Source organism: Tympanuchus pallidicinctus, unplaced genomic scaffold (assembly GCF_026119805.1).
Source record: "Tympanuchus pallidicinctus isolate F22 unplaced genomic scaffold, pur_lepc_1.0 scaffold1, whole genome shotgun sequence".
Classification (NCBI taxonomy): domain Eukaryota; kingdom Metazoa; phylum Chordata; class Aves; order Galliformes; family Phasianidae; genus Tympanuchus; species Tympanuchus pallidicinctus.
The window spans coordinates 72795131-72809348 of NW_026294618.1; the positions used below are offsets into that span (position 1 = coordinate 72795131).

General features: G+C 36.5%; 1 protein-coding gene across 6 annotated transcripts in view; it reads left to right on the forward strand.

Annotated features, from left to right (window-relative positions):
- The window catches only part of RYR2 (ryanodine receptor 2), a 341086-nt gene extending 331558 nt beyond the window's left edge, over nt 1–9528 (forward strand). For all 6 annotated transcript variants that reach the window (XM_052696134.1, XM_052696150.1, XM_052696179.1 and 3 more), the window contains 8 exons: nt 537–597; nt 1900–2046; nt 2128–2262; nt 3804–3960; nt 5151–5215; nt 6894–6994; nt 7736–7787; nt 8663–9528. In XM_052696134.1, coding sequence (XP_052552094.1) covers nt 537–597; nt 1900–2046; nt 2128–2262; nt 3804–3960; nt 5151–5215; nt 6894–6994; nt 7736–7787; nt 8663–8758 — 814 coding nt within the window. In that variant the 3' untranslated portion in view covers nt 8759–9528. The remainder of the gene's footprint in view (nt 1–536; nt 598–1899; nt 2047–2127; nt 2263–3803; nt 3961–5150; nt 5216–6893; nt 6995–7735; nt 7788–8662) is intronic.
- Nucleotides 9529–14218: the final 4690 nt, after the last annotated feature.

The following is a 14218-nucleotide window of genomic DNA, read 5'->3' on the forward strand; positions in this document are numbered from 1 at the left end:
TTTTCCTAGGAGAAATCATTCCATACTCATAGCAGCTGAATGTGCTATGAGAAAATAAACAGCTGTGACAGAGATTTGCAGAAAATCACATTCTTCAGAAATTTACATTTATCTACTTTATACCAGGTTCAAAACTGAACATGTATGAAGCTGCTCAAACTCATGCATCCATTAGATTCAGTATTTAAATATTTACAGCACAATGAAGAGTGTGGCATCAGTAGAGGCAGTCCTCAAGCTCAGTTGGGTTCAGTGTTAGCAGATAAGTTCCCTTTGACTTTGCATTGCAGACATTGATCAGCTCCAGGTCTGATGACTCCAAAATAGTACGTAGTAATCTACTTTTCTGCTTTTGTTTCAAGTGTATGCCAGAGTAAAAGTGAATTGGGAAAAGGTTCTGATGTATTTCAGCTTGAGATAAATAAACCAACTGTAATGTCCTCTGTTTATGAGACAATACTCTTCCTGTAGATCATGTTGCATACATTCTTATTTTGTTGTTATATAAAATGTGATTTATTTATTTATTTTTACAGGCTAAACTCCATTGATGTTAAGTATCAGATGTGGAAATTAGGAGTTGTTTTCACTGATAATGTAAGTTTATCAGTATATATATTTGTATGTGTATGTATATGTATATATATGCACATATTTATACCTTCTTAAAATATTAACTTGAAGTGCTTCAGAGAGCATATGAAATATTCTGAATTATATTTAATTTACTACATAAAGATCTTGGATGTTTAAAAAGAAAGTGTTCAAATCTTTTCCCAGTTACATGAGTATAAAGAATCTCAGTTTGTTTTACTCCTTCCCACCTCTCCCCTTCTGAAATATTTATTTATTCAGGAGGAATAAGCAAAGATTGTGCTGTAGAATTGGAAAATTATCTATATATATTCAAATTAGAATTTTTCATGTTCATAATCTTTACAGTCACTTGAATGGAAAAGTCAAATCAGTATAGTTAACGTGTGTGGAATTACTGTAATTTATATCACTGAAACTGTTAGTAGGGTTTTACACAAAATGAGGCTAATGATTTTACTCATTTGAAAAATGACTCTTAAGGAATGATAAACAAGGCCATTTATATACCTTGCAGCTTGAAATATTGCTCATCTTTTGAATGCAAACAGTCATGATCATGGTTCGCCTGTCTTAGCTAATTTTTCTGCTCTAAAAATTGCTGGATAACAAATCATTTTGGAAAAAGGACTTCTGGAGGATGAAGATGTAATCTATCTTCAGTCAGGAAGACTGAAAAGACAGGTTGAGGTTGGGATGGGAATTCACCAGGTCCACTGAATGCATGACCTGTAAAAAGTTTGTGTTTGTTCAGGATTATCTTTCTTTTAACAGAATGTTTGAAATTTCTCTTGTAATGTACTTTTGTCTTGTAATTTCTCTTGTATGTAAGAAGACAAATTTTATTGTCTTTAAGTCCAATAAAATTAAAATGATAGAGGAAAAAGTGAAATTAAGATTTGTAGGAATAGTAAGCTACATAAATTATATTAAACAGTTAAGTAGCAGTTTTAGTAGTTTGAATTAACTTTTGAATTACTTTTTATCTTTTTGTTTGTCACTGATCTCCTTAGTGTATCAATAATTAAATGTAAATATCCAAAAACTTACAATTAAAAAAATCACTTCAAAATAAGTTTTTCAAAATTGAAATGCAGAATTAGTCAATTTTGACCATTTTTTGTGCACTCTGCATTTGCAGATTTTATATTTTTGAACAAAAGGAAATTTCTTCAAAGACTGTGTAAGAAAAAATCACAATTTTCTGTTTAATTCAAGCAATTCTACTTTTCATAAGCACTGTGAATTAATTTAGACATAATAGTCATTAATTCTATTTTGTAATGTAGTTGTTTTTTCTGTTAGTCTTTCCTTTACCTAGCTTGGTACATGACCATGTCAGTCCTTGGCCACTACAACAATTTTTTCTTTGCTGCTCATCTCCTTGACATTGCAATGGGATTCAAGACATTACGAACTATACTCTCATCAGTCACCCACAATGGCAAACAGGTATCAAGTTTGTCATCTTTTTTCATTAGTTTGTTCAGAAGACCTTCAAGGAAGACAACTATAACTGTATTTTTTTTCCAGCTTGTCCTAACAGTGGGATTACTGGCAGTAGTGGTATACTTGTATACAGTAGTGGCATTCAATTTTTTCCGAAAGTTCTACAACAAAAGTGAAGATGGTGATATGCCAGATATGAAATGCGATGATATGCTAACAGTAAGTCTTAGTTTGCTTTCTGCTTTTTCTTTTTCTTTTTTTTTTTTTCAAGCAGTTATATTTTTGTCCTTCTCTTTTGTGTAATTTTTACTCATACAACAATATCATTGGTCATCAACAGAAAGACAAGTGTAAGGGAAAGAAACAAATTCACGAACATCCTTTGAACAACTATGCCCTGTGTGTGTTAAATAAATACTTCTTTAAACGGGTGATATAAATATGATAGTATGCTTTATCATAATTTCTGCAAAAATAGAGGTCAACTTAAAGCATGATCTCAGTCAGTTAAAGGGCTGAATCTATAGGTTCAGTAGGTCACTCAGGAGGTTGGTCAGTTACAGACAAGGAATTTCATGTGTAATTTAAGTTCTGAAATGATTGTTTAATTTTTAATGTCCATTACTTTCCTTTACCAGGAGTTGATTATCTTCCTTTCACTATTCTCTTACTAAAAATTCTTAGTTGCTGAGATGGTGCCAGGTTTTGGATAGTAATTAGAGCTTAAATCCCAAAGATATCTAAGATATATTACTATTAAGATCAGTCTAAAAGTAACATAGAACAAAATCAAATGTATTTTAGTTATTAAATGTATTAAATTATTAAATGTATTTTGTTATGCAACCTGAACCACTTCCTGGGAATTCATAGAAGCACCAAGGCTGGAAAAGACCTCCAAGATCATTCAGTCCAACCATCTACCTACCAGTAATATTTCACATTAAACCATGTCCCTCAATACAGCATCTAAACGTTCCTGGGACACATCCAAGTATGGTATCTCTACCACATCCCTCGGCAGCTCATTTCAGAGCCTGACCACTCTGTCAGAGCAGAAGTTTCTCCTAATATCCAACCTGAACCTTCCTCAGCGCACCTTCAGACTGTTCCCTCTAGTCCTATTGCTAGTTATACGGGAGAAGAGGCTGACCCCCACTTCGTCACCTGCTTTCATGTAGATGTAGAGAGCAATAAGGTCTCCAGTGAGCCTCCTCCTTTTTTCGTCACTAGCCTGTCCTCTGCACAAACATCCTCAAAGGTTGTTTCATGGTTTTTGTTTTTTATGGAATGGTGATTTTGTTGTTCTTGTTTTGTTTTCCTCTTTTATTTATTTATTTTTTTTCCATTTTTGTTTGAAACATCAGCAATGGGGCAAGTAATTCAATCTTGAGCTGGTGCAAGTGTGGTGGAAAAGGGGGTAAATTTGGTGGCAGTGATTGTTCCTACTTGCACATTACTGCTGAAATTTCTGTACCTCAATCATGATCTACTGCTGGGCTTAGGGTAATCAAATATAAAATCTTTTTGAATTGAGACATGAGTACAGACCATGAAGTGCTATGGTTACAGCTTCACAGCAGCATTTCTGTTCTCTGAGAAGTGCACGTAACCTGAAAGAGAAATATGTTACATGATATTGTCTAGTTGCTAGAACATAGAACAGTTCTGCTAATTACTGAATTTGCTACGCTGGATATTTTTAATTGCATATGCAGAAAACTTTTTAGACTTCTGTTTTTTGTTTTTTGTTTTTTTAGTGCTACATGTTTCACATGTATGTTGGAGTGCGTGCAGGTGGAGGCATTGGTGATGAAATAGAGGATCCAGCAGGAGATGAATATGAAATCTATCGAATTATCTTTGACATCACTTTCTTCTTTTTTGTGATTGTCATCCTGCTTGCCATTATTCAAGGTATATATTTGTAGCTTGCAGCGACTGAAAGCATTATTTAATAATACGTGGATTTTAGTAATGCAGATATTGCATGCGTAAATTTAAACCAGGACACTAGGGCAACTAAAAAGCAGATTTATAAGGTAAACTACACCAAGATGTTGTTTATCTCTATGCTGTTCTTCTTAGTCTACACATAAACAGGCTCTGCCTGGATCAGAAGAAACAAAAAAGTCATTAGAACATTGATGCCCCTAGAGTTTCTGTCTTCCCTTTGTCTCTTCTAAAAGACTCCTGTAATGATGTCACAAAAGATTAGAAAGAATTATTATCTTCTATCAGCTAACAGTTAGGTAAATCATAACATTTTTACATCAAAAGAATGCTTTTTTTCACTTCCTTCAAGGGAGTTTAGAGGGCATCTCTAAGCTTCTATTAAGTTTATAACTCTTAATGAAACAAGATGTTTTCAAGGGTTGGGGAGGGTGCTTAATTTTTCATAGACTGCAGTAGCATACTATTTATTCATTTTGTGACTCACCTAAGAATAGAGGCTGTAGCTGTCAAGCTTTGAGCATAATCATCATCTGACATTCATCAGTTTACAGCTCAGTAGTTTCAGTAATGATCATACAATTAGTCTGTACTTGTATTGGTGTAATTAAAGGGAGGAACGTTAGAAATTTATAATCTGAGCCACTGAGTCAGTGGTTCTTCTTTCTGTATCTTCCTGAAATGGTCAGTTACGTCTGTTAAGCTTTGACAGTGGAACCTCAAAGTAAATGGCAACCATAGTGACAGAAGGTGCATTAGATCTGGGCCTCTGCATTTGCTATGTAATAAATTCCTGAACACTGTTATATGTATCGTAGGGCTCTTTCTTTGTTAAAGCTTCCATCATTGTAAAATCATGTGTCTTTTCATATTGAGTTAAGGTTAGAGTTCTGCGAATAAAACAGAAATCTGCTTATACCATATTTTATAATTCCACATTATAGTGACAGTTACAGGTAGCTGTTCTCTTTAATTAGTTCATTTTCTTTCATATATCTAGATGTTTTTGTCTAGATGTTTTCTTGAAGCTATAACAGTTTCTACTATTTCTATACAAGACTATTGTTTAATGTTCTTTGTTGGACTTGTCCCTGAATTTCCAAATATTCTTTGTCACGGTTCTTCAGCGTTAACTATTCTGTCTTAATTTCTAGGGTTAATTATTGATGCTTTTGGTGAATTAAGAGATCAGCAAGAACAAGTTAAAGAAGACATGGAGGTAATAACATATGATTGCTGAACTGTATTCTATTTTCAGGTTTTCTGAACATTGGTGTTGTCAAAGGGTGATACTGAGACGAGAATAAGTATATGATTATTTACAGAATCCAGTGCTCTTTTTATCAGATGAACTGAGATGTAAAAGTAAATGAGAGACAATTTACTTATTGTTTTTATTTTCCATTTTATTTAATTATCATAAGTATTCATCATAGTATCACAGAAAGGTTTGGATTGAAAGGGACTTTTAATGTTATCTAGTTCTAACCCTCCTACTACAGACACGGGCACCTCCCTCTAGACCAGGTTGCTCAAAGGCCCACACAACCTCGCTGAGCAACCTGTTCTAGTCTCTCACCACTCTCACAGTAAAGATTTTCTTCCTAATATCTAGTCTAAATCTACCCTTTTCCAGTTTAAAACCATTTCTCCTCATCCTGTCACTATAATAAGTTCATCCCCAGCTTTCCTGTAGGTTCCCTTCAGGTGCTGGAAGATCATTATAAGATCTTCTTGGAGCCTTCTCTTCTCTAGGCAGAAGAGCCCCAGCTCTCTCAGCCTATCCTCATAGGGAGGTGCTCCAGCCTTCTGATCATTTTCGTGGCCCTCCTCTGGACCCACTACCACCGCTTTATGTCCTTCTTATGTTGAGGGCTCCAGAACTGGATGCAGTACTCCAGGTGGGGTGCTCATGAGAGCAGAATAGAGGGCAGAATCACCTCCCTTGTTCTTATGGTCACACTTCTTTTGACGAGAAAACTCTGCTAGAATGCAAGTTCTGAATAACATTACCACTCTTTGATCTGCACTATGAAAGAGGCATGCTGTTGACAGCTCTTAACTTGTATGGGGCACAAACTCTGTGCTGTAATTCTGCTCTTAGCATATTTAGGATTTATTTGCCAATTCCTACTGTTCTTTAATACCTTTTGTTAAGTACAGCCAGTTTTTTGCAGATAAATCAACAAAAAAAAAACTTTTTTATTTTTCTCATGACCTTTTAAGCTTTAGATTGTGTGTTTTCACTTATGTAAATAACAAAAAAATATTTGTTGCTGTACATTATAATAATTCCACATCCATGACTATTTAAGTCTTTTGAATCTTGTGACGAGAGGTGTCTAGCATGGTTAACACTGTGATGATACAGTTCATCTCAGGTGTAGTTTTCTTTGATTAATCTATATGTGCAAATGCCAGTACTTGCTGGCTTTCTGTTCTGTCATTTAAGTGTGTATATAAGAAATCAGAAATATGTTGAGAACTAATGTGTTCTATAATATAAAAGCATATTCAGCTTAAAAACTCAAGCGTTAAGGTAGATACTGCCTTGCATTACAGTGAGTATTGCTGACAGTGTTCAAAGGAAAAAAAAGTAGGCTTTGGCTGTTCAGTGCCATTCATGCTTCTTATACCTGCTCACCTACTGGTACTAGGATTTATTGGTTGATTGAACATTAATATGTTACTTTGATGGCAGTCAATCTTCTGTTTGGGTGTTTTGGCTGAAGCAGTCAGTCTCAATCATCAAAAGAGAAGCTTTTCTGTTCAGTACATATTATAGTTGATGCATTGATATTTTGAAGAAAATTACTGCGTTTGGGGTGTATTTTCTCAAAGGGTTGCAAAGATGCATTATAAATAAGTGTTGATGTAATCTGTGTTGTTTCTTTTAGACAAAGTGCTTTATCTGTGGAATAGGAAATGACTACTTTGATACAGTGCCCCATGGCTTTGAAACTCATACACTGCAGGAGCACAACTTGGCCAATTATTTGTAAGTACAGTAAAAATGAACTTCTTGTTAACTCCTGATTAACTCTATTCCATTAATAAGAGTCATTATAGATTGGCTTTGATGTGCACTCATGTTGCCTGAATGAACAAGGGAGATATTTCCTTCTTTTTTTTTTTTTTTTTTTTCTTCTTTAATAGAGTCCATGAGGAAGAAAAATGTTTGCTATTAGCAAAGGTTTTTTTGCCTTAGTGAAGTGATAGAATTTCAGTGGAGGTAGGAGCAGGAACTTTATGAACTTCAATGTATTTTTTTCAATTTGGTTCTGAAACACCCATTTTGTGTGAGCAAGAAGATAAAAATTAGGAACCTGATATGTGACTAGTAAATATTTCCAGTTTCTTACTTATATTATGTATTTATGTATTTATTTATTTTTAAATCTAATTACTATTCTCTATCTGCAAGTTAGTGTTTGTAGAAACATCTAGTATAATTTTCTGTCAGCAAGCTTAGGAATTCTTCATATGAGGTAAGTAGTTACTGCAAGTCAAATGAAATCTTGTGCGTTTTGGTGTATTTTTCATTGAATAATAAGTGCATATTATAAGTGTGAGGAAACCACGTTTAATATGTCTGAGAATATCATCATAAATATAACTTAGAAACTTGTGAACTCAGGAACAGCATTTTTTTCACTGTACATGACATATTGAAAAATACACCTGTGTCTGTAGGTTGACTGGTGCTGTACTATGTTCACGTCTTTTTTTTCCATTGTAGGTTTTTTCTCATGTATCTTATTAACAAAGATGAAACGGAACATACAGGACAGGTAGGCAAACAATTCTTTGAATATCAACAGTTAATAAATAAAACTGATTCTAAAATAAAAATCATTCAGACTTGCCAAAACTAAGAGTATTCTAATGAATAGTGTTCTATGCAGTAAGTAACTTAATTGTTATTGTTCTGAATGTTTGTTGGGACTTTGTTGCTTAATTTTAGATTATCAATTCTCTAATGCTTTTCTTATCTGATCTGACTTTTTGAAGTATTACTTCCAAAAAATATAAATAGAATATGTAAACAGAAATAATGAGAAACATTTAAGCACCTTGTGAAAGCAACATTCTTTTCACCCTGTTGAATCTCTTATTGTTGTCTTTGACCTTTAATATTATTCATCAGTTATATGGTCTTCTGTGTCTACATTTCTAGATAGAGCAGTATGAAATAACTTATGCAGGTATTTGAAAAGAAAGCTGGGAAAACAATTTTAAGAGGATTTTTTTTCATTGCTGTTTATTATTCTTTCAAATCTTTAAAGTCCATTTTATTTTATGCATTTTTTGCATGCTTTGGAAGGACCGATGCAGAAATTCAGTCAAATTTCTATGATGAAAAATATTATACTTATGCTGGTATTTGATCTTGTGACAAGCTTTACTTAAGCTTTATGGTGCTTCTGGATGTGAAATGACCTGGTCCTCTTCTACATGTTTTCTCTTTTGTATTTTGACCAGGTAATCATTTGTAAAATCTACTCTAAACTCATCCAAAAATTAACATGATTTTATAAATTGATGTAGAGAAACCAAAGAATTAAGGAAGGGAAGCAATGTATTTTGTTTTGTTTGTTTTTAAAGAGGCATGCCTGATTCTTTCTCATTGGAGCTATTTAAGCCACTTAAATTTTGTTTATTTCAGGAATCCTATGTATGGAAAATGTATCAAGAACGATGCTGGGAGTTTTTTCCTGCTGGTGATTGTTTCCGAAAACAGTATGAAGACCAGCTTAATTAAGCAAAGACAAGGATTTCCACTTGAAATATGTCCATGTGTTTTCCAAGTCCTTTTGGAATGTCCAACGGATTTCTTAAATCCCCGAAACTGTGGTTTTGGAGCACCAAAGCTCCGTTTTTAATGACCCAAGTTTTATTTTCTTGTGTATTTGCTTTGAGAACACTGGAGTAAAGAACAATTAAAAACAACAGCAACTCTGGATAACAGATCAACCACTTGCACAGACAAAAGATATCCATATAAATAACATGCACACATAAGAAGAGACTTGAGACAGCTTCTTTCTGAAACTGCCAGATTATGCCCTTATCTATAAAATCACACATGGGGTGACACAGTAGCAACACTCGTTCAATCTATTTATTTCATCATCCTGGAAGGAACTATATGTAGTTCACAGAGCACTGTAAAAGATTGTTGTGGACACAAAGTTGTTGGGAAATAGTGCCTTACTATATGTGGGTTGAGCTATGCAGAAGATGAGTGCATGATGATATCATATTTTTATTTTTCTTTCTGTCTTCCTTTCTTCCAAGTTAATATTTATTTTGTGATTTTGGTGAATTTGGGTGGAAGGGACTTGATTGTGCACATCTTTTTATTAAGACTGGAGTGTCTCAGGACAAGATTAGGTTATTCTCATTGAGTTCAGTTCACATTTACCTTCCTCTTTAGCTTTTGCTTTTATTTTGGTATTGCTCTAATACAACACTGCAACTTTATGAGATCTTTGTATTAGAAGACTGCAAAAAAAAACAAAAAACAAAGAACACTTTAACAAGAAATGTTTCATTGCATGTTTATTATGCAAGTTTAAAACAATCAAAGAAACAACCTTCAAAAGCAAGTTGATCAACATGAAAAAAAAAAAAAACATTCACAATAATTATCTCCATAGTAATAAAGTGTTGTGGGCTTTATTGTACATCTGAAACAAGTGTCATCAGTCAACAATGTATATGTTATGAATCTGACCATAGTTTTGTTTCTTTTGTTTTTCTTTTTTTCATTTCTGCCACCTGTGATTGATAGTGGAGTTGAAGATTTTCTTGTTAAATTATTTTCTAAAATCAAAGCTGAAGCAATATCCATTCAGGGATCCCATCAGTTGCATCATAAAACACCAATGATGTGTACGTCACTCCATTTTGAGTCCTTTTCAATTGTAATGCCAGTCTTTACAAATAAAAAAAGAGATTCAGAATGGAACAAGATGGTCTTGGGAGCATTTGAGGTTTTTCTTATTGAGTCTTTTTATTAATCCCTCTACTAATTGCACCCACTTTGACACAGACCTGAGCTTCTGTTTCATAGAATCATAGAATATCTTCAGTTGGAAGGAACCTCAAGGATCATCGAGTTCCAAGCCCCTTGCCACAGGTAAGGGCGCCAGCTGCTGGATCAAGTATTAGATCGGGTTGCCCAGGTCTCCATCCAACCTGACCTTAAACACCTCCAGGGCAACCTGTTCCAGCACCTCACCACTCTCTCAGTAAAAAAATTCCCCCAACATCTAATCTAAATCTCCTTTCCTTTAGTTTCAAACCATTCTCCCTTATTATATCGCTGTCTAGCCTTGTAGAATGTTGATTTTCCATCATGTTTTTCATGTTTATAAACTCCCTTTAGATATTGGAAAGGTACAATGATATCTCCTACAGACTTCTCTTTTCCAGGCTAAACAAGCCCAGTTCCCTCAGCCTGTCTTCACAGGAGAGATGTTCCAGCCCTTGGACCACATTCATGGCCCTCCTCTGGACCCTCTCCAAGACCTCCATATCTTTCCTGTCAGAGGCATCAGGCTTGGATGCAATACTCCAGCTGGGGCCTCACAAATGCAGAATAGAAGGGGACAATTGCTTTCCTCACCCTGCTTCCATCACTCCTCTTCTGATGGAACCTAGGATACTATTGGCCTTCCAGGCTCCAAGCACACACTGCTGGCTCATATTAAGCTTTTCATCAATCAGGATTCCTAAGTCTTTCTCAGTAGGTTGCTCTTAAAGAGTTCCTCTCTCAATTTGTATGTATATATGGGATTACCTCGACCCAAATGTAAAACCTTGCACATTGCTTTGCTGAACCTCATTAGGTTTGCAATGGCCCACCTTTCAAGTTTGTCAAGTTTCCTGAATGAAAGTTTTATTTCTTCTGGTCTTCTTGCTATCCTGTTGCTCCACTTCATTTTCTTTGTCTTAAAATAAATCGACTGCATCAGTATTCCATTATAAGTAAGAAAACTTATAACTATTGTTTAAACAATCATTTAAAAATTATAATTCTCTGAAGTCAAGCTTTCAGTTCAGTGGATTATGATTAGTGCTGCTCTGAAATTGGCATCCTATAGAAGATTCTGATTTTCAATTGTCTTGAATTCTGCGGTATTTGAGGCTAAAGGATGTATAGGCTGGTGATGGTGGGAGGAGTGGGTACAATGGCTAAAATTTGTACCCAGATTTTAAAACATCCCCACCCAATTTCTAGTATTTGTTCTAGCTTTATTTCTTCTGTTTGGCATAACTCTGTAAAACAGTTTGAATACACCTTTCTTGGCTTTGCATATTTGATTTAGAAATCAGGGATTGTAATAATGTTCCTTTTTCAGGTATAAAGCGTAAGAATAGTTTTCTGATGAGACTTGTTTATTTGATTTTGGACATTTTGTTGAGAAATAGCTTATGATGCTGAGTCATGTTTCAAAATCCCCTTGTTTTGAAAGCAATTTCGACTGGAAACTGTGGGCAAATAAGAGAATTGAACTGGCGTATTTCTTTAACTTCTGTGTCTCAAGGCTTCTGAAACATTCTTCTAAATGCTGTATACTGTGAGATAAATACATGTGAAGCAGCAGTTAAGCACTACATTCTTTCAGTATGGCATCTACTGATTATCTGGTGAGACAAATGTTTCCTTGTAAATATTAAAAGTCTTTATTGAATGATGCTAATTAATAGCTTTCACAAAAGGGACTTCCAGTAACTAAGAATTTGTTTGTTAGAATTTGCAAGATTAGTGTTGCTGAAAGTGATTGGGAATTTGTTTTAGCAGAACCTCAAAGCCTGGTCATACAGCTCCCTGTGGAATGGCTGGAATTTTGGATTCCTGATGCATGACATTTCCTCTTTGAGTCAATGCACAAAAAGAGCAGCTAGAAGCTTTTCTCCTTTTTTAATGCTTAATATGCCCAATTCAAAAAAAGAAACTTGCTTTGAAATTAAGAGTACATAACAGAGGACAATAGTTCATTTTGAAATTACATATTTCCTATAATTCATATGATTTCCTACCCTGACGTCCATCCAGGTAGGTCAGCTGGTACATGATGCAGTCTGAGGTATCTGAACTAGTACTGTTTGTTTTAGAATTAAAAAAATGTGAAAAGAACTGTAAAGAAATAGAAAGTCTTTGCTATCTGTTCATGTTGCAAATGTCCCAAGTTTGAATTCAAGATGCCATTGCTGTGTTGCAAGCTCTCTTGGACAGATTGATGATAGAGTTCTTGATTCTTGGTGGAGCCAGGAGGGGGGACAGCAAAACTACTACCTTGGACTTCTAAAGGGTGAACTGTTCAGGACACTGGTAGGGAGAGTCCCTTAGGATTCAGTCCTGAAGGTCAAAGGGGTCCAGGACGGCTAGTTGCTCTTCAAGAAGAAAGTCTTAAAGGCACAGGAGCAGTCTGTCTCCCTGAGCTGCAAGATGAACCGACAGGGAAGAAGATCAGCATGAATAAACCAGGAGATTTTCATGAGGCTCCAGGAGAAAAAGAGAAGGAAGGTATCTCCTGTGGAAGAAGGGATGGACAACTTGGGGAGAGTACAAAGAATTTGTTGGGCTGTGCAGGGAGAAAATTAGAAAGACAAAAGCCCAGCTTGAATACCAACTTGGCCTTTGGGATAGAAGAGAACCAAAAATTTTATGAATATTTTAACAATAGCAGGAGGATCAAGAAGAATCTTCATCCTGTACTGGATATGATGAGGAACATAGCCACTGAGGATAAGGAAAAGGCTGAGGTTCTCAATGCCTTCTTTACGTCTGTCTTTATATGTCAGTCTGGTTATCCTTGGGGTACTCTACCCCCTGATCTGGAAGCCTTGGATAGGGAGCAGAATAAAACCCCCACTATTCAGGTGGAAACAGACCTACTGCTCCACCTGGATTGCTGCTCCAAGTCTATGGGGCCCAGTGGGATCCACCAGCTGAGAGAGCTGGTGGAGGTGAAAGCAAAGCCACTTTCCATCAGCATTCCTGGTCAACCAGAGATGTCCCAGAGGATTAGAGTCTTGCCAATCTACAAAAAAGTTTGTAAGGAGTATCCAGAGAACTACAGACCTGTCAGCCTGACCTCAATGACAAGTGAAGTTATGGAGCAGATCATCTTGAGGGAGATCACATAGCATGTGTGGGACAACTGGAGGATCAGACCTAGCCAGCATGGATTCATGGAAGGCAGATACTTTTTTACCAACCTGGTGGATGATGGAAAGCTGCGTTTACATAGTATACCTAGACTTCAGCAAAGCCTTCAATGCCGTCTCACCTTATATCCTCCTGGAGAAGCTGGCAGCATGTGGCTTGGACAGATACGCTGCTGGGGTAAAGAATTGGCAATGTGGCTGGACCCAGAGAGTAGTGAGGAATGGAGTTAAATCCAGCTGGTAACAAGTCATAAGTGGTGTTTGACAGGGATCAGCACTGGGGCTTGTCCTGTTCAATTTCTTAACTGATGATCTGCATAAGGGCACTGAGTGCACCCTCAGCAAGTTCACAGATGACACCAAGTTGGCAGGAAGTATTGATCAGCCTGAGGGTAGGGAGGCCCTACAGAAAATCTGGACAGGCTGAATTGCTGGATTGGAGCTAGTGGGATGAAGTACAACAAGAACAACTACCGTGCCCTGCACTTTGGGCACAATGACCCCAGGCAGTGCTACAAACTTGGGGCAGAGTAGCTGGAAGACTGTGTAGAGGAAATGGACCTGCGGGTGATGGTTGATGCTTGTCTGAACATGAGCTAGCAGTATGCCCAGGTGGGCAAGAAGGCCAATGGCATCCTGGATTGTTCAGAAATAGTGTTGCCAGCAGGAGCAGGGAGCAGATTATCTCCTTATACTCAGCCTTGGTGAGGCTGCACCTCGAGTACTGTTCAGTTTTGGGCCCTTCACTGCAAGACAGACACTGAGGCCCTGGTGCAGCGAGTTCAGAAAAGAGCAGTGAAGTTGGTGAGGGGTTTGGAGGGCAAATCTTGTGAGGAGTGGCTGAGGGAACTGTGATTGTTAAGTCTGCAGAAGAGGAGGCTTGGGGAGAACTTATCGCTCTCTACAATTTCCTGAAGGGTGGCTGTGTTGAGGCAGAGATCAGCCTCATCTCCCATGTAACTAGCAATAGGACTAGAGGGAATGGCCTCAAGTCACAACAGCAGAGATTGAGTTTGGTTGTTAAGAAAATCTTCTCCAAAAG